The sequence below is a fragment of the Nicotiana tabacum genome, chromosome 10, assembly GCF_000715075.1.
Source record: "Nicotiana tabacum cultivar K326 chromosome 10, ASM71507v2, whole genome shotgun sequence".
Lineage (NCBI taxonomy): Eukaryota > Viridiplantae > Streptophyta > Magnoliopsida > Solanales > Solanaceae > Nicotiana > Nicotiana tabacum.
The window spans coordinates 142,743,383-142,764,352 of NC_134089.1; the positions used below are offsets into that span (position 1 = coordinate 142,743,383).

The 20,970-nt window shown below is 39.1% G+C and overlaps 1 protein-coding gene across 2 annotated transcripts; it reads right to left on the reverse strand.

The window, feature by feature from the left end:
* Positions 1 to 10,927: 10,927 nt before the first annotated feature.
* Positions 10,928 to 14,170, reverse strand: LOC107800335 (BTB/POZ domain-containing protein At3g22104). Of its 2 annotated transcripts, none has more exons than XM_016623490.2 (3): positions 13,854 to 14,170; positions 11,817 to 12,929; positions 10,928 to 11,485 (listed from the first exon to the last, which is right to left on the reverse strand). In XM_016623490.2, exons 1-3 carry the CDS (start codon positions 13,914 to 13,916, stop codon positions 11,039 to 11,041), a joined length of 1,623 nt encoding a protein of 540 aa, XP_016478976.1. In that variant the 5' UTR covers positions 13,917 to 14,170; the 3' UTR covers positions 10,928 to 11,038. The 2 variants fall into 2 exon arrangements, with proteins under 2 accessions (XP_016478976.1, XP_016478977.1); XM_016623491.2 differs by lacking the exon at positions 13,854 to 14,170 and adding an exon at positions 13,159 to 13,298.
* Positions 14,171 to 20,970: the final 6,800 nt, after the last annotated feature.

Below are 20,970 nucleotides of genomic sequence, written 5' to 3' on the forward strand. Positions count from 1 at the left end.
ACAAGCAACTTTTGGGAAGGGAAAAGAGAGAGGCTTGTTTGACTCAAAAGATATCGGAACTTTTTGAATAAATCAATCAAAGAAAATGAAGGGGTAAATATTAGTCAGACATAATAAGTTCCAGATCAAAGAGCTAATAGTATAGACAGAGTATAGAATGAAAGAGATATCATCGATCTTATTGAAATTCAACATTGTGGCTCCCATCAATCGATGGGAGAGATAGCTTTACACGTTCTTCTTCAGATTACTTCTTTCCTATGAAGATTACAAGAGGAGAGAGAAAAGAAAGGAGCCCCCATTAATCGAGAGTTTTTCCCTACTATATATAGTCAAGGCATCATTGCCATTTACTTGGTCCGACGCTCTCTTGCACCAAGTGCGCCTTGGACATTCTTTTACATATTGCTCCTTCCGACTTGATGGGTGTTGTGCATGGGATGTAGAGTGGGCTATGTTATCTTTTACCGCCCGATCACTTGGGCGGGACGTTGCTCAGCTCGACCGTGACGGTTAGATTTTGACCAATACAGTTAGTCCCTCCGTCTGTAGGGGTCGTCCTCTATAGGGCACGACAGACGGATCATGATTGCTACGAGTTCGAGCGAAATCTGACTTCTCGTTCCTTGGTTACGTTACTTGGGTTTTAGGTGAGATGACGACGTTCTTTCGATACCTATGGACCGTTGCTGCTGTTTCGGAACCGAAACGTCGTTTGACATCAAAGCGTTATTTTGTGGTTACCGCCATTATGACACACGTTCCTGGGGAGCTGAAACGTTTCATGCCCTATCAGGTTCGATTAGCGAATCTTGGGTTTCGTGCTCGGGGGATTTATGTCTTTTATAAATAGAAGGAACTTATCATTCGATTGACACACTTTTTTGCCTTTTACTCGAAAGAACTCTGCAGATATACTTCCTTCCTGACTCTCCAAGTTTTTGTTTGCCCTTAGTTAACTGAGAATTTTCATCCTTTCTTTTTGTTGTCTTTTTGCCGCATCATCTGGACAAAATGGCTGGTGATTCCTCTCGCATCGATCTCCCTGTCACAATTCCGGCACCGAAAAATGCTGCTCAGGCCACTGGAGGTGTAGATGCGGTGGAAGACGAGAAATTCCTATCGATATTTGAGATTTTGCCTCGCAATTGACCGACTTTAGCAGTCGCGCCGGGGCGGAGCCAGAGCCTGTCCCTTCTGTTATGAGAGAGGAAGATATTGCAGAGTTGAAGACCAGGTGGGGGATCCCCGTCTACGTCGACATGCGACTGGCAGTAGGAAACGACATAGTTTATTTTGACCGTCCTGGATACTGTGTATTTTATGCTTATCCCTTCTTTATTGGATACACACTTCCTCTCCCTCACCTGGTGGTAGACTTCTACCATTTTTATGAGGTATGCCCCGCCCAACTTTCGTCGTACCTGTACAAGCTTTCCTTATGTTGCTCAAGTTTGCAGAACTCGCCGGTCGTGAGATCACCTTGGATCACCTACTCAGTATCTTCGCCCCTCAGCTCATCCACGACACGATGCTTTACATGCGTCCTCAGAGGTCGAATAGTCTTGTGGTGAAAATGGACGACAGGACTAATCGACGTTTTGTGAGAATTATTTCTATGTGCAGACTGAGCACATTGTGGCGGATCCAACGGGGTTCCCTGAGAAATGGAACTTTGCACGTAAGTCTCATGCTTCTAGCCGGAGATATATCCGACCATTTTCCGTTACAGTACTGAACCCTGTTATGTCTTTGCAGCTGAGAAATTGCCTCCTCCACCTATCAAAAATATCCGTGAGTGGGTGAGCACTATTCTCCCTTTTACGGTGGGGGTCCGCACGTGGGCGGCCTTCTATGACAAGTATGAGTGCAAGCCTCTTTCTGGTAAGATGTCGTTCCTATTCGCTGTTTTTCTCTTTTCCCTCTTTGTATTTAATTCCTCACATGTTGTTCATCGGTGTCAGGGAGGGTGCGAGAGTGAGGGCTCCTCCGTTAGCTTTCCGGCAGCCAGCCTCATCTACTCGCCCTATCGGGGTACCCACCACCCAACCTTCATCGAGGGCTGCTTCAGTTGAGTCTGCGGCTATGGTTACTCCTGCGGGGGCTGCTTCTCAGGCTGAAGTTCCGACCCGTGTCGTTCTCCCGATGGGTGAATCTTCGCCTACTGGGGAAGAAGATCGGCCATTAAAAAGATGGCGAGTGGAGTTCGAGACAGTGCCCCCAACAGTGATCCATCTAGACGACTCTCCTTCGATAGGATCTGGAGAGGGGGTTGTCGCGGCTACCCCTAGGGACGAAACCAACCGTTGCCCCAACTCAATTAGAGATTCCAACCATTGTCAGTAGGCAGCAATCTATCGTGGCGGAAGGTCAGATTTCTGGGGCCGCCATTATAGTTCGTACATACCCTCATCTTCCGCAGTTGGTCGTGCTTCCTCTTCAGCTGCTGAAAGAGGAAAAGGTGTGGTGGTCGACGATTACAAATCTGAATCGTACCTCGACCCTGATGATGTCAGGATATTTGAGGAGGGCTTTACTCACTCGGTGGTTCATGCGGGAGGCTCGGCCCGTATTCTTGAGATCCCTTTAGATGTCAATCTCTTGGGAGACACGGAAGATCTGGTGCCGCAATTCAGCATGCTATGCTCCGCAGCTGAGAATGCGACCTTTCGGACCGTTCCCGACGATGACTTGATGGACTAGGTGGCCGCTATGGGCTTAAGGGTATGTTACGCTTACTTTTACTTTTCCCTCGTCTTTCTTGATAATAAGATTATAACCCGTCTTTTCATTTTTCAGACGTATATATTGGAGGTGGAGAGCATTCGCAGGGCCAACATTCGGGCCAAGATTGTTTTGAAGATGTTGGAGAAATATCGTCGCTAGCGCAACAAGTGTCACGATATGCATGAGCGGCTCAAGGCAAATCCCGGTAATCGGGCTCTTGGTGAGGAGTTGGAGAAAAGGGATCGGGAATTGATGCAGGCTATCCGCAGCAAGAGTGTGCTTGAGGAGCAACTTCGAATAAAGGACGAGGAGCTCGAGTTGGGCAAGGGAGTCGCCGTAGAGTGCGAGCATCTGCAGGAGAAATTGAGGTCAATGCAGTCGAAGATGGATCAGAACTTGATCAAGGTCGAGGCGCTGAGTGGATGGGAAAATTGACTGGACTAGAGAACAAGGTTGCTGGGTTGGAGAGCATCGAGAGTTCTTGGTCCGTGGCTTCGGCGAGGGCGGCGTCTCTGTAGAACACCATCTGCATCCTCCAGTCCGAGCAGGAGTCGGAGAGAGCGACAACCACCCTTATAGAGTCAAGCTTGAGGAGCGCACTAGCGAGATTGATCAAGAGGCATCGGTTTTGAGAGATCGGGTCACAACACTAGAGGCAGAAAATGAGTGACTGTTGGCTCAAATTGAATCTTCTACCACCGTAGTTCCCCGCCACATGCACGAGCTTTGGGTTTACGCCGAAGCAAAGTGGGATATATACAAGAGTTTGTGGGAGGCGGGTAATGTGACTGAGGTTGCATATAAAGAGGCGCGGGAGGCTCGTGTCAATTGCGGATATGACGCGGTGATGCCAGAAGCCAATGAGGGTGTGGACGCCGAAGGAGAACTTCCCGGAGATCACAGTGGAGAGGGTGGCAATGATAATGTAGAGTAGATGGATAGTGATCTTGATCTATTTTCTGTTTGTTATTGTTTTTTTATTCGTAATTGATTGTCGTTGTTCCTTTCTTCTTTTTCCCCTTGGTTTTTTTATACTGACTTGGGCCTTATGTAATCTGCGACCATTTGCGCGGAGACTTTGTATAAAGAAGAATTTTTCGCTGTTATTTGTCTTGTATTCTACCCTTGTTTTCATTTTGCGTGATTTCAGTGCGAGATAGATTCCCGCGCGGCGAGTCCCGATCTTCTTGAACTTTCTGATAGTCCTTGACCTTAGGAATATTTCACATTTCCTTTTTGGCGATGAATTGTGGCTTAAGGGATGTTCGACCGAAATATTAACCCGTTGTCTTTCGATCGAGATCGAACTCTTCTTTTTGGCGAAGGCTCTCGGCCTTATAGGGTGTTATTTCAAACTTATCGAAATAGCAACCCGTCATAAATGGTGTAATTTTGAACTTATCGAAATAGTAACCCACCGTCGTTTGATCGAGGTCGAACTCTTCTTTTTGGCGAAGGCCCTTGGCCTTAAAGGGTGTTATTTCGAACTTATCGAAATAGTAACCTGTCGTCATTCGACCGAGGTCGAAATCTTCTTTTTGGCGAAGGCCCTTGGCCTTAAAGGGTGTTATTTCGAACTTATCGAAATAGTAACTCGTCGTCGTTCGATCGGGTTCGAACTCTTCTTTTTGGCGAAGGCCCTTGGCCTTAAAGGGTGTTATTTTGAACTTATCCAAATAGTAACCCGTCGTCGTTCGATCGAGGTCGAACTCTTCTTTTTGGCGAAGACCCTTGGCCTTAAAGGGTGTTATTTCGAACTTATCGAAATAGTAACCCGTCGTTGTTCGATCGGGGTCGAACTCTTCTTTTTGGCGAAGGCCCTTGGCCTTAAAGGGTGTTATTTCAAACTTATCGAAATAGTAACCCTTCGTCATTCGATCGAGGTCGAACTCTTCTTTTGGCGAAGGCCCTTGGCCTTAAAGGGTGTTATTTCAAACTTATCGAAATAGTAACCTGTCGTCGTTCGATCGAGGTCGAACTCTTCTTTTTGGCGAAGGCCCTTGGCCTTAAAGGGTATTATTTCAAACTTATCGAAATAGTAACCCGTCGTCGTTCGATCAAGGTCGAACTCTTCTTTTTGGCGAAGTCCCTTGGCCTTAAAGGGTGTTATTTCGAACTTATTAAAATAGTAACCCGTCGTCGTTCGATCGAGGTCGAACTCTTCTTACTTAAAGGGTGTTATTTCGAACTTATCGAAATTGTAACTCGTCGTCGTTCGATCGAGGTCGAACTCTTCTCTTTGGCGAAGGCCCTTGGCCTTAAAGAGTGTTATTTCGAACTTATCGAAATAGTAACCCGTCGTCGTTTGATCGAGGTCGAACTCTTCTTTTTGGCGAAGGCCCTTGGCCTTAAAGGGTGTTATTTCAAACTTATCAAAATAGTAACCCGCCGTCGTTCGATCGAGGTCTAACTCTTCTTTTTGGCAAAGGCCCTTGGACTTTAAGGGTGTTATTTCGAACTTATCGAAATAGTAACGCGTCGTTGATCGATCGACATCGAACTCTTTTTTTTTGGCGAAGGCCCTTGGCCTTAAAGGGTGTTATTTCGAACTTATCGAAATAGTAACCCACCGTCGTTCGATCGAGGTCGAACTATTCTTTTTGGCGAAGGCCCTTGGCCTTAAAGGGTGTTATTTCAAACTTATCGAAATAGTAACCCATCGTCATTCGATCGAGGTCAAACTTTTCTTTTTGGCGAAGGCCCATGGCCTTAAAGCGTGTTATTTCTAGCTTATCGAAATAGTAACCCGTTGTCGTTCGATCGAAGTCGAACTCTTCTTTTTGGCGAAGGCCCTTGGCCTTAAAGGGTGTTATTTTGAACTTATCGAAATAGTAACCCGTCGTCGTACGATCGAGGTCGAACTCTTCTTTTTGGCGAAGGCCCTTGGCTTTAAAGGGTGTTATTTCGAACTTATCAAAATAGTAACTCATCGTCGTTCGATCGAGGTCAAACTCTTCTTTTTGGCGAAGGCCCTTGGCCTTAAAGGGTCTTATTTCAAACTTATCGAAATAGTAACCCATCGTCATTCGATCGAGGTCGAACTCTTCTTTTGGCGAAGGCCCTTGGCCTTAAAGGGTGTTATTTCCAACTTATCAAAATAGTAACCCGTTGCCGTTCGATCAAGGTCGAACTCTTCTTTTGGCGAAGGCCTTTGGCCTTAAAGGGTGTTATTTCGAACTTATCGAAATAGTAACCCGCCGTCGTATGATCGAGGTCGAACTCTTCTTTTTGGCGAAGGCCCTTGGCTTTAAAGGGTGGTATTTCGAACTTATCGAAATAGTAACTCATCGTCGTTCGATCGAGGTTAAACTCTTCTTTTTGGCGAAGGCCTTTGGCCTTAAAGGGTCTTATTTCGAACTTATCGAAATAGTAACCCGTCGTCAGTCCCAGTTTTTGGAGAATCAAACGTTTGCTGGGGGAATCCCAGTTCGTTTGACATTGCTTGCATTAGAGGGTGCAACGTCGGAGAATACGAAACATTGTTGTCTTGCTTAGGTTCGTTCTGCGCACACATTGTAGTTTCTTTGTCTGACTCCTACCTTCCGGCTTGGAGGCATCACCAGCAGGCAGTGTTTCAGTTGTTTTGCAATGGTTTCTCATTCTTTAATTGAGATGTTTCTTTACTCGTTCGCCCGCGCGACCTTTGTGTTCCTGCTTGAGCAAAGAGCAGAAAGTGAGTTAAAATGATACTTTCCTTACCTCCACACGGTGGTCCGATGGAGGAGAACAGGTTTGTAACGTTGTTTGTCTTGTTTTGCATTTCGATGGTTGATGGGGCGAGGATTTCTAAATTTGGTAATTCTACTCGGCTCTCCTCCCCCTACCGTGCTGCGCCCTTGTCCTGCGTGGGTTGGTTTTACCTTAGCGCTCTTTTTGGTGGGTGATCGTATTTCTTATCTTTGATCTGGGAGAGACTAGGAAATTTCACTGAGAAATCCCCACAGACGGCGCCAAATTGTTTGACTCAAAAGATATCGGAACCTTTTTGAATAAATCAATCAAAGAAAATGAAGGGATAAATCTTTGTCAGACATAATAAGTTCCAAATCAAAAAGCTAATAGTATAGACAGAGTATAGGATGAAAGAGATATCATCGATCTTATTGAAATTCAACATTGTGACTCTCATCAATCGATGGGAGAGATAGCTTTACATGTTCTTCTGCAGATTACTTCTTTCCTATGAAGATTACAAGAGGAGAGCTTGGGAGAGAGAAAAGAAAGGAGCCCCCCTTAATCAAGGGTTTTTCCCTACTATATATAGTCAGGGCATCATTGCCATTTACTTGGCCCGACGCTCTCTCGCACCAAGTGTGCCTTGGTCATTCTTTTAGACATTGCTCATTCCGACTTGACGAGTGTTGTGAATGGGATGTAGAGTGGGCTATGTTATCTTTTACCGCCCGGTCACTTGGGCGGGATATTGGTCAACTCGGCCGTGACGGTCAGATTTTGACCAATACAAGGCTAGACTCCTGAAATAAGGTACTACATGAAAAACTCCTATAAATCTTGAGGTAGTCTAACTATTTGCAAATAGCAAAGGATCACTTAATACTGGTTGTTTCACAATATTATAGGCATCAAGAGTTTTGAAACTTGGATTGTTTGGCCCAGGAAGTAGTGATCGAGAAGACATAGAAGGTCCGAAATGTAGGTGAAGCTCACGTGATCAAAAGACGGCATGGCCGTATGGGCGGCGACGGCTTTTTGGGGGAAAATCAAATATCCACACACTACACGTGAGTCTGTTGAATACTATGTCACTTTCCCATCCAACGCGCTTTTCTTACCCTTTTCCCAGTAAAGATTAATACTGCCTCCGTTTCTGTTTATGAAGTTCAAGATTGAAAAAGGAAAGAGTTTTGACGTATAGGCTGAGTATATTTATTTGAATTTCCTGATCTCACACGTACAGCATCATTCATACAATAGAATATCATTCAAGAGCAAATTAAACGTACAATGCAATTCAAGGATTTCTAACTTTAGAAATATGACAGTTTATTAGAGCATGCATGTAAATTGGAACTGAGAGATTTATTATATGGTGCTGATGATATCTTTACTTTTGTTAACGTACAATATCAAATGTAAGCTTGTTAAATTCATCTGCTTCCGTTGTCAACAGTTTTTTAAATCCCGGTATTCAGCTCACAATCCATATGGTAAAGGCTGTTAGTTTTCAAGGTAAACCACAAACGAAAATGTAAAGGCGCAATGAAATGAAAAACAAACTAACTTTAACTACCGATAGTTAACGCACTGTCCGGTTATGAATAAGTTTAGCTTCTTTCGCCAAAACCCCAATGAGATAAAGGAAACTATGCGAATAACAGAAGTTTGTGATTTATTTGGAAGGTAGCAAGGAACCATTTTCTTTTATTTCGCGCATTTTTATCCATATTAGTACATCGTCCTCTAAAGAAATGATATTGTCGCCATATACAGATGTACTCCTTATTGTACAACCTTAATTACTAAGAGATATACATTGAAATTAAAATGGTGAAAAATCAGGCATGTAAAGGGCCTAATCAGTCTTGCCCAATCTAGGTGAAAATAGCACAAGCTAATCAGTTTTCGGACTGGTAATTCAAAAATAGCCAGCATTTGCAAAGTCATAGAAAAATAACCACTATTTTACTGCAACACGAAAAAGTCCAGCATAATATACTAGAGATTGATGCATATGTGTATGAACTTCCAGCATAATATGCTGGAACTCCAACAAACGGAAAGTTCCAACATCGTATATTGGAGATTGGAACATCTGTGTATGAACTTCGAGCATATTATGCTGGACCAATGTATTTTACTGAAAGTCTAGTATATTATGCTGGAGGTCCAGTATATTATGGTGGAAATCCAGTACTATATTATATTGGAACTCCAGTATATTATGCTGGAATATTTTCAGAATTTTTAACAATGTTTTCGTTCACATTTATCTTTACATAAAAAATGACTAAATTTTGATTATTTTTAAAATTGTGCCTATTTTTCAATTATCACTTTTAAATTTGATTATTTTTGAATTTCACCCCAATCTAGTAGTTTGGGCAAAATTAGAAAACAGCCAAGTCCATGGGCCTAATCTTGATGAATCTAACTTCAGCCCACATTAGATATTCAAAGAAGTAGCCACGTATCAAATCTTCTGAATGTAACTTCAGCCCACACCCAAAAATTACAGAAACCGTCTTTAACTTTTGATCCCCTTTTGGTCCATAGGTAGAACTTCAAGGTTAAAAAAAAAAAATTATCCATAGACAAGCGAGGGACAAAACTTATTTAACTTAAAATTCCGACCATAGGACAAGTGGGGACAAAAATTCGAGATCATCTACTTTGAGGGCTGTTTATGTACTTCATCCAGCCCACACAAGATATTAAACGATGCTGATAGAATACATTTCATCTCATGGTATGTTGGGCTAAACACGGCCCAACCGATATCCCCCACCCCAGTAAACTCTTTGTCACTTTCTTGTAATCGACAACTAAAAATATATTATCTTCAAATTCCATTAAATATTTAATAATTTTTCATGTAATATATCTCAAACTTACCTAGTAAAAAGAGAGATCTTTATATGAATAGTGTGTCATATTTATTGTTTACTTTTTCTAATCATATACATAGGTTATACATTGATTATACATAATTATAAACATATAATACCTAAGTTATGTATATAACTTAGGTATATTTTTAGTTTAAGCGCTTGGATGAGAGACTATTTGGATTAATTCTTTAAAAAAAATCACCAACGTTGTTAAAGCTAGACTTTTCTTTAAAAAGATCCTTCTGATATTGATAATAGTAATTGATAAAAAAATTCTATTTGTTATATGGAGATATTGATAATATGGACCCAGAAATGTGTGTTATATATAAAAGATTATATGAATTTTATACACTATTGTGCCTATAGGATATAAATAGTTTCGGTCGCGAGCTAAAAATGATCTTTGCCAATAATAAAACATGATCCTTTCGGCTTATTACAGCTAAACAATGGGACTCAAGTACAATATTGTATTGAGCCTTGAATTTACTATTTCTTTTACTGCAGTTTTTTCTCGTGAAAACAGAATGAGATTACAAGAGTTACACAAGAAAATGTGAATGATTCTTATTATATTCATACACCAAAATTTTCATCTCATACGTTGCATGTCCTATTGTTAATATATTTAAGCAAAACAAAAAAGAATTACTTCAAAAAGATTGAAACGTATAAGTGGGGATCAAAATTTTACAAAAATGCATTGAGGTGATTAAGTTTTTTTCTAGATTAAATTAGAGGTGAGGCCCATCTATCTAAAAAGAGGTTTAAGGACAGTTAGGCTACTGGTTAATAACGGCTTTTTGACGCCTAGCCCAGTTGGTCGGTTCTGTAGGGAATACTGCTTTACTATTAAATTACAATTATCGATAAGAATATTCGCCTGAATTGGTCAAGCTACGTTTCACACAACCCTAAGTTACTCTTTTTATCTACTTCAAATGATATTAACAATATTCTGCATGTCAACTACTAAGTTGACTTAAACAAATTGCTTCTGCTTTAGGGATGGAGAATTGTATTGATGGTAATTTGTACGAAATATGAATAATCAGCTTGTCCAACAAAGCAAGTTGCCTAGATATACATGTTGAAAAGACAGTGCACTCACAAAAGATATACATCAACTATACAATCAGACAAAGATCTACAACTCACTTTTCACAATCTGTTGACAAAATATTGCTTTTTATTTATTTTGTTTTCCCTGTGTTTTTTCAAATGCTGCCCTCCACCAAAGGCAGTGGGGTTGCAATGTGGGAAGAATATGAATGGACAATTCAGATCTTTGATTGAAACTTCTCAGCTTTAGGAGATTCTCTTTTACCAATTTCCCAACTAGCAACACGCCATTGTCTCAATATGAGAATGATATAGAAAGTGACTTTACCTTATATCATCCCTTCTTGCACAAATATCAGGGAATGATCACTTCTTTTTCTGCCAAAATTATAATTCAGCTTTTCAATTATTCTTCCTTTTTATTCCTATATATGCTCAAACAGTTTCTGCATGTCTACCATGTTGTTTTTTTCAGTTTCTGTTTATATACAGCCAAACTTTTATACTCTGTAAAACAATTGATTAGTCCCAATCACCCTACTATTGACAGCCAGAAAAGTAAGTGGTGGGGTAAAAGTACTCTTGCAATTCAAACAAACCACTAATTTCTATTTACACACATTCATAATAACATTAATAAAGTAAATACTTAAGAATGATTGGATTTATTATCTCAATCAAGAACATAGCCTAGGCAAAGATCTTGCATTGTTATGGCTTGATACTCTTGATTTCAACATCTTTGCCATCTGATTTTGCATTTTCCTGCAAACTTTTTCCAATTCTAGCACTCTACATTGCATACCTTGTAAATGTACTTTAAGTTTCTCATTCTCAGTCGAAAGATCCAGCTTTCCTGCGTATAGCACGATCTGCTGATCTTCCTTACCTGTATTTTCTGTTTCCACAAAACTACAAGGCGAATTGATATAAGGACTGGCTTGATTGGTTTCTTGAAGCAAGCTTTTGAGCCTCACTTGCTGTGTGATGAGAGCTTGTCCAGCAGATTTTGTAGGGAATTTCTTGTTCTGAGCTAAGTGGTTACAACCCTCTGTTGACAGCTTCTCATACTTCAGTCCACTACATACTTTCATCTTTTCCTCTTCACATAACCCTGAATGTACCTGCAATTTTTCATCGATCATCAATGTTCGATCAACCATCTACATTTTGGAACAATGCCTAAATAATTTGCCACATTCTTGAACATGAACTAGTGAATATATGTGTTTGTATCAGTTTAAATAAGCTTTATAATACAAAGAAACGAGTACAAAGTTGAAGACCATTCAACAATTAACAACCTCTCATTTGTTCCGATATTTTTTGGCTGCTATAGTAAAGTGCTGTTACAGAGGACATATTATAACATAACATGAAAACCAGTTTGAGAAAAAACTTGGCTTTTATAGTGAATGACTATTATATAGAAATTGTATTGTTCTTTAAGCTTACCTCAAAATACATCACCGTGGCGTGGTAGATTGCATCATATGAGTCCCTAGCAGATTCAGGCAGCGATTTGACCAGTGCAAGAAACTTGTAAGGTTTTAGACATGGATCAGGAGCTACTTCTGCTATGTACAAGTCGATCAAGCTAGCAACTTTCTTCAATCGTGTTAATGGAACACAACATGCCCCTTTGCTAATAAATGATTTCAGCAACCTAAGAACTAAATTCACATCATATAAATAACTTGATCCAACTGGTGATGGGAGCAGCAGGTTATCCAAAGTCGCTTGATCCAACAGGGAACCAATCATGCTCTCTAACTTGTTCCTCGAGCACTTGCTTATCTTCAAATTCAGAGTAATTCGAAGCATTCCAAATAAGGTTTTGAAGGAAATGCAGCTTAAATCTAGCAAATAAAGCATCTCGATAACTGTCTCCATCGTCTTGCATTTCTCATCCATTATTTTGGCCGATGCAAATCTTGATTTTTGGTAATAGAACAAAAACTTACTAAGAATACCATGATCAAGATTTCTGGATACCATTTGCTTTGCCAAAATATCGATCAAAAAGGGCTCGAAAGCAGCTAGATCCTCAAACCACCATGTTGCCCTAAATATGCTATTTTTAAAGCTCTCTGTACTTTTTGAATCACAAGACAACCGAAATCCAGAACTGTCAGCAGAAGAAGTCGACGGACAAGGACTGGTTTCACAGGAAGATGCAACTCTCCCGATAAGAGAATCGAGGTACTTATCAATTACACCTGAAGAACTTGCCACAGGAATCAAATTTTGACATTGCTTTAAGGCATCAAGAAGCTCAGACCAAGTCCAATACCTTATATCCGCAAGCGAATTCTCAGTTAGCTCGAATAGATTTTGGTTTCCGGATACAGATTTCTCCATTTCCATATAACAGGCAGCACAATACAGAGTTGAAACATTAATGTGGTTTATCTCAATCTTCCCTTTGTTGTAACAGAATCTTGTAATGAGCTCAAAACTCTCAGCTCCACCAGGGAAATCATGAAATATCACCTTTAAATATTTTGTCCCTCGTTTTGTTTTCCCAAATAATTTATTTATTCTTCCTGAATAAGAACATATAACATTCTGCACAAATTTATAACAAAACACAATCAGATAACAACACAAGCATATTAGTGACTTATCAATCAATTATTTCAGAATACTAAGAACCTTATGAAGGGCATTAAATTAAACCACACAAAAGCAGAAATTTAATGGAATAATCTAAAGAATTTCCAAAAAGAATGATGACAGGTCGTTATACCAAATTAAATTTGGGGAGAGGAATTGAGGAAAAAAGTCAGTGATGTACCAGCCAAAGTAGGGAAAGCACAGTAATGAGTGGAAATGAGAGCAACCTTTTTGGTCATACTCTAAAAAGATGTGAAAGAACCAAATTTAAAAGAGGTTAGAACATTTAAACCTCATAATAATATCAATAATAAATGCGAGGAAACATACAAAAACGAAGGGCGGTGAGCTTACAAGTCACATTGGAGAAAAAGAAGTAAGCTGGAGTAATACAAACTTAGCCCCACTTATCAATAATATAGGTACAGAATTTAATTTTTGGTTAAACATGGGTAGGAAAAGTTAAAGACAATAATGTAGATATAGTTAAAAGACAACACATAAACATGAAGGAGAATGATCTCTGAACTTAACAGTAGCACACAATGGAAAGAAATGAAGCCAAGTTAAACAGAACACCATTTTTGGGGGGAGGGGGGAATACAATTTTGCACACAACAACAAATACAGTGGAATCCAACAAGTAGGGTCTGGATAGATAGTGTGCTACCCTGCCTTCACACAATTTTGCGCACAGATTTTTTTTTGTGTGGAGAAAATAGAGGAGAAAACAAGCCAAGAACTGAGAATTTGAACTAAAAACAGAATAACATAATTGACAAGATATCATTTGGACAAAGAAACAAAAAAAGAAAAGGGAGAGGAAATGCAGAGCTTGAGACAGAAAGCTAAAAGAAAGAAAGAAAGAAAATTTACCTTATCAACAATAAAGATTTCTTCACCATTGACATCCATTTCAAGATCACAAGAAACATCCATTAAAGCCAAATAAAGAAAACACCTCAAATTAAGAGTCTCTTTTGGAATTTACTCAATAAAACAACTTAAAACCTAGTAAAGATTTGATCTTGGAAAATACCCACATAGATTTGAGAAGAAAACAACAACTTATTCTATAATAAGCATGAAGACAAACGGAAAAAGTTGTGTTCTTGGTATTACAAAAAAAATGCTTAGTCAATTGGTTCAAAAGCAAAACTAAAAATATAACTTAGAAAGACAAGAGTGAAGGTGAAGCAAAGGAAAGAAGGGGTAGAGATATATAATGTATATAATATGAGGATAAAACAAAGAGAACATCAGAACTTGAGTGAGCTAAGGGAAATGCTTGTATGTTAAGACAAACAGAGTTGTTGAGTGCCCACTAATCTGTATGTATCTGACATTCCTGTCAAAATATGACTCAATTTTTACATAACCATATGCAACTTCTGGCTAAGTGAAGACCCTTTAGACTTGGAACGTAAGCTTTATGGTATAGGTGTTTAACGGGTGGGCCGGGTTATGGTCCGTACGGGTTATGGTCCGGGCCGATTATGAGTTAGGGCATAGCGGGTTTAACGGGTTCGGGTTCATTCGGGTAAAAATTGAACCGTAAGGGTTACGGGTTTATGGGGCAGGCTCGGGCCGGGTTATTGTTATTTTTAATTTTTTTTTTTGTATTTTATATTTGTATAATTATTGTAAGTTATATTAATATAAAGTAAAAATATAAAGAATACAATGAAGATAGAAAAAAATTGCACTTATAAATTGCAAGTGCTACATTTATTTCAAAATTACAAAATTGAAGTTTGCATTTAACAAGTAAATTAACAAAAAAATAGTAAAACTAAATTTTCAGGCATAATAATACTTCAAATTAATCTAACAAACTAAAACATTAAGCATAAATACGTCTAATAATTTTAAAATAACACAAATTATCTCAAATCAACTTAAATACGAATTTCCGGAGGACGCTTAAGACAATTCTTTATATGCCTCCTTAAACTGCCTGCACCAGACTTTGAACGAAGATTTAAGACTTGACCACAATTCTTGCACTTTACTTTCTGAACTTCTTCATTTTCTTCTACCACCTCAAAGTGTTCCCAAACATATGAGCGCACTCTAGAAGTACGAGGAATGATTTAACTTGAGATTGAGAATTGAGAGATGAGTAAAGAAATGAGGAAGAGATGGGGTGTATTTATAGTTTTTCAAAGGGGGTTAATTTTTTTTTAAAAAAAAAACCTAAAAATTGGGCTAAATGTCAATTTCAGCCGTTGGGCAACGACTATATTGTGAAATGGACCGTTGCCAACGGTTAAAATCTGAGGTCCAAGCTTAAAAAAAAAATTGTTACCGTTAAACCGGTCTGGGCCGGGCCGGTTAACCGGATGAACAGTATTGTTCGTTGACCGGGTTTGACCGGTCCGGTTAATCGGTGGTTCAAAAGTGAACGGTACAAACTGCCCTACCCCTATAATCCAGCCCCACCCGGCGCCCTTCTACCGGTCCGGGCCGGTTCCCGTTTTAACCGATCTGGGCCGGTCCGGAAACTGGTTGACCCGGCCCGTTAGACACCTTTACTTTAACTATATATATATATATATAAAACATTATATTTTATTAAATGTATATATTTCTGCTGGTTTTTTAATATATTGTGTCTCTCAACACTTCTATGCCATTTTCTTGGCAGTAAGTTTCTTTCCTAATCAGTCACTCTATTAATTAATCTTTCTCTGCCGTATAATATAAGTTGACGTTGTTATATTTTAATAAGGGATAATGACCTATTTGCCACTGCAAAGCACCTTTTTCTGGGATTCTTTATTTTCTTTCGTTATCTTTTGTTTATTTTCAGTTTTGAGCATGAGGAAACCTTTTGCTTTTCTTCTGGTTGTGGAAAAGAACAATTTAGGTTTTCAAGATCAGCAAGAATTTTGTTTTAAAGAAAAAGATAAGAAAGGAAATGATAGAAATATATCAAATGGATTTGAGTTTAATGTAGTAACTTTTTTTAATATGTATTTTTTTATACATTGGAGAAACTAAATAAAATTTTCAAAATATTTCATATGGTACATGGCTCGAATCTGACCGGATAAGAAACTCCATTTCTATGAGTGCATCAAAATAGGTTTCAAAATCAATTTTTAGGGATTGAATCAAAATAGCCTCGATTAATTAGTTGAAGATGAAAAAAGGGTAACACTTTTGTTTTTATTAATTTTAAATTAGTTGTTTGTAATTGAATTTTCTCTATGAAACTCAATGGATTTGGAGGAAAAGTACAACAACAAATCCAATTTAATTTCACAAGTAGAGTCCAGAGAGGATAACATATGCGCAAACCTTACTCCTATCTTGTGAAGACACAGGAGCTATTTCCAATATACCCTCGGCTTAGAACTATTTTTTAGGTGAATTTTGAAGCAAGTCAATTAAGCAAGGATAACATGTTGTTGATGTATTTCCGTAACCTCTTCAATACAAAGTTACCAAAAGGTTAATGATTTCTACTTGATTGGTTCAGAAAATTATTTCATCTTTTATCACTTTATTTTCTTTTTGTTTCCCTTTCTCAGTACTTGGATATGCTTTGCATTGAGACTTCCAAGTAAGCTTTAAAGTGGAAATTCGATTTTTATACCTTTAGCAGTACTTGTTTGGAATCTCGACATGCCATGTTATTGTGCTTTGAATATGCGGTATATGTCAACTTGTACCTAAAGTTTTACTAGAGATCTTACTTTGAACTGCATGGTCAGGTTGAACTTTATGCATTTGTGGTTGTTCCTCATGTTGAAGTACAGCAACAGTTAATTTCCACAATTTCGGATTTTCATACGTTTCAACCTGGATTTGCTCCCTACTGCATCCATATATATTTTTGGTTTTCTACCAGCGTTCGTGATGTTTTATACTTCAATGTCACACAAGGGGGTAATTTGTGTGGTGCCCAATTTTTCGTTTAACCTGATTATAGAAAGACCTAGTTCTTCTACGTGTTCCAACTACTACTATTGCGGAATAATAAGTACAGAAATTAAAGAATACAGAGATTTTACGTGGAAAACACCTGGCTCAAAAGGTGAAAAAACTACGACCTACTTTCCAGTAGGATTTTCCCAAACTCTCCACTAAAATCACTGAGCCAAAAACCGCATTTACAAAAACTCTTTTGTAAACCTAGGATTAACTCTAATCCCATTGAAGCACACAACCTCAACTGTTGCGACAACTTCAAGTTAACTCTAACTTGAAAACTCTGAGTACCTAATATAATTGCTTCTAGATAAGCTGAAAGGTACAATATGAAAACACCTACTACAATTGAACTAGAATAAAAGACAGACTCTTGGAACTACAATTGATGATAAGTGAAAAACTTCTAACTTTGCACGCTTGAATCACACACAAATTACTCGCAAAATTGCCTTGCTATTTTACTCTCAATTCACGTTTTACTTCTGCTTATGTGTGTTATCTGTAAAAGAGAACAACACTGATAATTAAGGAGTTAGTAAATAGAGATTGACTAGAATTCGGATGCTACTCTTCCTTGGTGGAAGAGTTCTAGTTGGTCTCATCCTCTAACTCTATCCATCTCTTAAATCGTGTTCTCTTTGTGTAAAGAGTCTTTCTCCTTATCCAATATGCAACCTTTTCGATCATGATTAGGAGATATCACTTCTGGTAAGTTAGATTTATCTCCTTCACGTGCATCTCTCATGCTTGAGTTGACCATATCTGTGCCTCACTAGGATGAACCTGGTCCATGTCTGAGTTCCTTTGTGAGTCTTCAAAACTCACCTTTACTTGGGCCAACAAATTCTCCCTTTTTGATGATGACAAACTCTGTGCTTTTCACTCACTTAGGCCCTGTCAGAACTCAGCTCAATCATCAGTGCAAAGTTAGAAGTTTTTCACTTATCATCAAGGACCAGGTTCATTAGGTTATAAACATCACTTATTCAGAATAAAAGCACAATATCTCTTCCCCCTTTTGGGATCATCGAAAAGTTGCATAATAAAAGTGTGATTCTCAAATTTTAAAAATTACTCATGGCCACTGGGGCAACTGCAAGTGCAATTATGGATCAATCATCAGTAATCAACCAAACATATTCAAACTATCAATGAAATATAAACAGTCAACAAGAGCAAAAATAGCAAACTTCGTTGATAGAGAATATGATTCTGCCACAATCCATAAAAAGAAACATAAACATTCAAAACATGAGCAAAACAAGAAAAATCTCTAATCTGGGTCACTGAAAGGTCTAGACAAGGTTCAGGAACTGAAGGCTAAAGAACTCAAGGCTTTGAAAAACTAGAGGGTTAGGTTTTGGCTTGGAGAAGGTGCATCATGTCTTGAAGAATGCCATCATTCTTCTCATTTTCCTTTGTGACCTCAGTTCTGAGAGCATCTCTCTCAGATTCAACCTCTGCTAAACGAGCCTTCAGCCTAGCTATCTCAGCATCCTTTGCCCCATTCTCCTACACTAAAGCTCTGACTTTACTATTGATCGGTGTCTTTTTAGATGAACCAGGTTCATTGGGAATGGTATTAACCTCATAGTCACAAGTAATCAAAGTGTTGATTCCAAAATGGTTTTTGCTTGTGGCCATTTCCCACTTCTTTAGTGGCACCTTACAACGATCAAGAACAATAGTCAGAATAAACCCATAAGGAGTGGCATGGGCCTTGGAGCCATAGATAACCATGTCCAGTAGCTTGATAATAAATGCAGGCCAGTTGATCTGCCTTCCATTTTCAAGACAATCCATCAAAACCAAGTCCATGTAGTTAGCAATGTGCCTTCTTTCCTGCCTAGGCAGTAAGTACTTGTTGACAAATTCAAACATGACTTTGTGCCATGGCTTCATTTCACTCTTAACCTTGGTCTCATTCACTTCTGTGACATCACAGAATTTCCTAGTAATTGCAAGGGCAGTAGGAAGGGAGTCCAGACTTGGCCATCTTTGCCTTGTGTAGTCATCATACCCTTTAGAAGGGATGTCAAGGATGTCACCCAGCTTCTTTTCATCAAACGTCACTTGAACCCCTTTCACTTGACTGGTAACTCTTCCATCTTTGACCTTTGCATTGGCCATGAACTCAATGACCTCATTCCTTTCTAGCCTACCATCCAACTGAAGGACCATGCATTTTCAGCCCTGGGTAGCTAGAGCATCAACCAATCGAACCATCCCCAGTTCCACCAAATCCTTCAAAAGTCTACCCTCCAAGATTTTTCTTTTGACAAACTTGGCCAGCTTATCTTGTTCATAGTCATATTCACCCTCTTTTTCACCACTTCAATCTTCTTCTTCAGTAATCTTAACTTGCTTGGCTTTCATATCAGACCTTGTTCTTTTAGCCAAGGAAGAAGGTCCATCAGCCTTGGAAACAGATGAAGACTTCTTCAAAGAAGTCTTGGTTTTCTTGGGCTTAGGGGTCTGAACCTCCACATCCACAGTCACATGTTCATCTTGATGGGCCTATTCCATCTCATCCATATCAACAGCCTCAGTAGGCTCTGCAACCTTAGCTTTATTTTTGTCCATTATCTTCTTCTTGCTTTCAGCCTTAGCTTTTTGTAACTCCTCCTCACTCTGCCTCAACTGACTCCTTATGGCCCTTCCTTTTGGTAGAGAAATCTCAACAGTTGTTGGAGAAGAAGCCTTTTTTTCTTGGTAGTTTTTGCAGTGCTGGGGACTTTTGATGTTAGGTTCTCCTTTTCTTTAGATTCTAGCTTGCACCCACTTTCTTCAGAAGGTCTGCTAGGGTCTCCTCAATAGATGAATCAGGTTCATCTGCCTGTGAACTGAGATTAACTAACCCTTCAGCAGCCTCCCCTGAACCACTTACCCCTATTTTCTTGCTACTCTCTTCCACATTTTCATGTTCAGCCCCACAGATAGCTAGTCTAACCATTTTAGAAGTGGGTGAGGAATCAACCACTTCTTTCCCTTTTCCCCTCACATCACTACTCGCACCCTCACTCTTCTTTTCTTTTTCACTTTTATTTTTACCTCCTCTCCTTCTTGACTCAGGAATTTCCATATTCATAACAGACCCAACCAGAACAAACCTATTATCTAAATTTTCAACTAGAACAGAACGTACCTCAGAAGGGGGATTTTGAGCCTTCTCAGAATCAGAAGACCCAGTTCCTTCCCCCTCACTCGCAGATTTGACGGAGTCATCTGAATTTTCAGAATCTTGGGCTTGGCTAGCTTTTAATTTTGCGTTCAATTTATTTGAAAGCGCACCTGTAGCCACAGTTTTGCGAGCAAGCATCTTCACGCGCCTTCTCCTAGGTTGGGAGGTTGTGCTGGGTTGAGAAGGGGTGGAGGAATCAGAGGGGGTAGGTTGTGGAGGAGTTCCTGGATTATCTTGGGGGTTAGACATCTTTGCTAATTTGGAATAGGATTTCTGAATTGGGTTTTGGAAGAGAGAAGAATAGAGAATGAAAGAGAATTAACAGTTTAAGGAATTATGAGAGTGGTAGTGATTGTGATGATGAGTTTTTAAATAGAGAGGCTTAGTTAATGACTAACGACAGCTTTTTGTAGTCAATTAGAAGTCCAATCAACCTGAAATTTCAGGTTGAATAAGCGGTTAAGCTTCCCTAGATTCTAGGCATTTTATGTGGTGAGGATTCTATTAGAGACAGAACTGGTTCAAACTTTAGAGGGATAGGTTTTTGTGACATTTTTGAACATAGGTAGGACTTTGCTCTTGTATTAAATATTAATATTTCTAATAGTGCATAGTGTAAAAAGCATACCTCGTTATTCAGATGAACTAGTACTGATGAACCAGGTTCTTCACTAAAAATCCTCTTGATCATGCCTCAATTTACCAAAATAGAGAAAATTTTGTTAGAGATCAGTGAGTCATATCAACACATGTCACATGAGTATACTATTTACTATATGAGACTGAGCAAAGATATCTAGATATTTATACAAGTTCCAGATTTTCTAACCAATTTTTTTCTTCTTCATTTTTTTTTCATTGTGCATTCTGAAC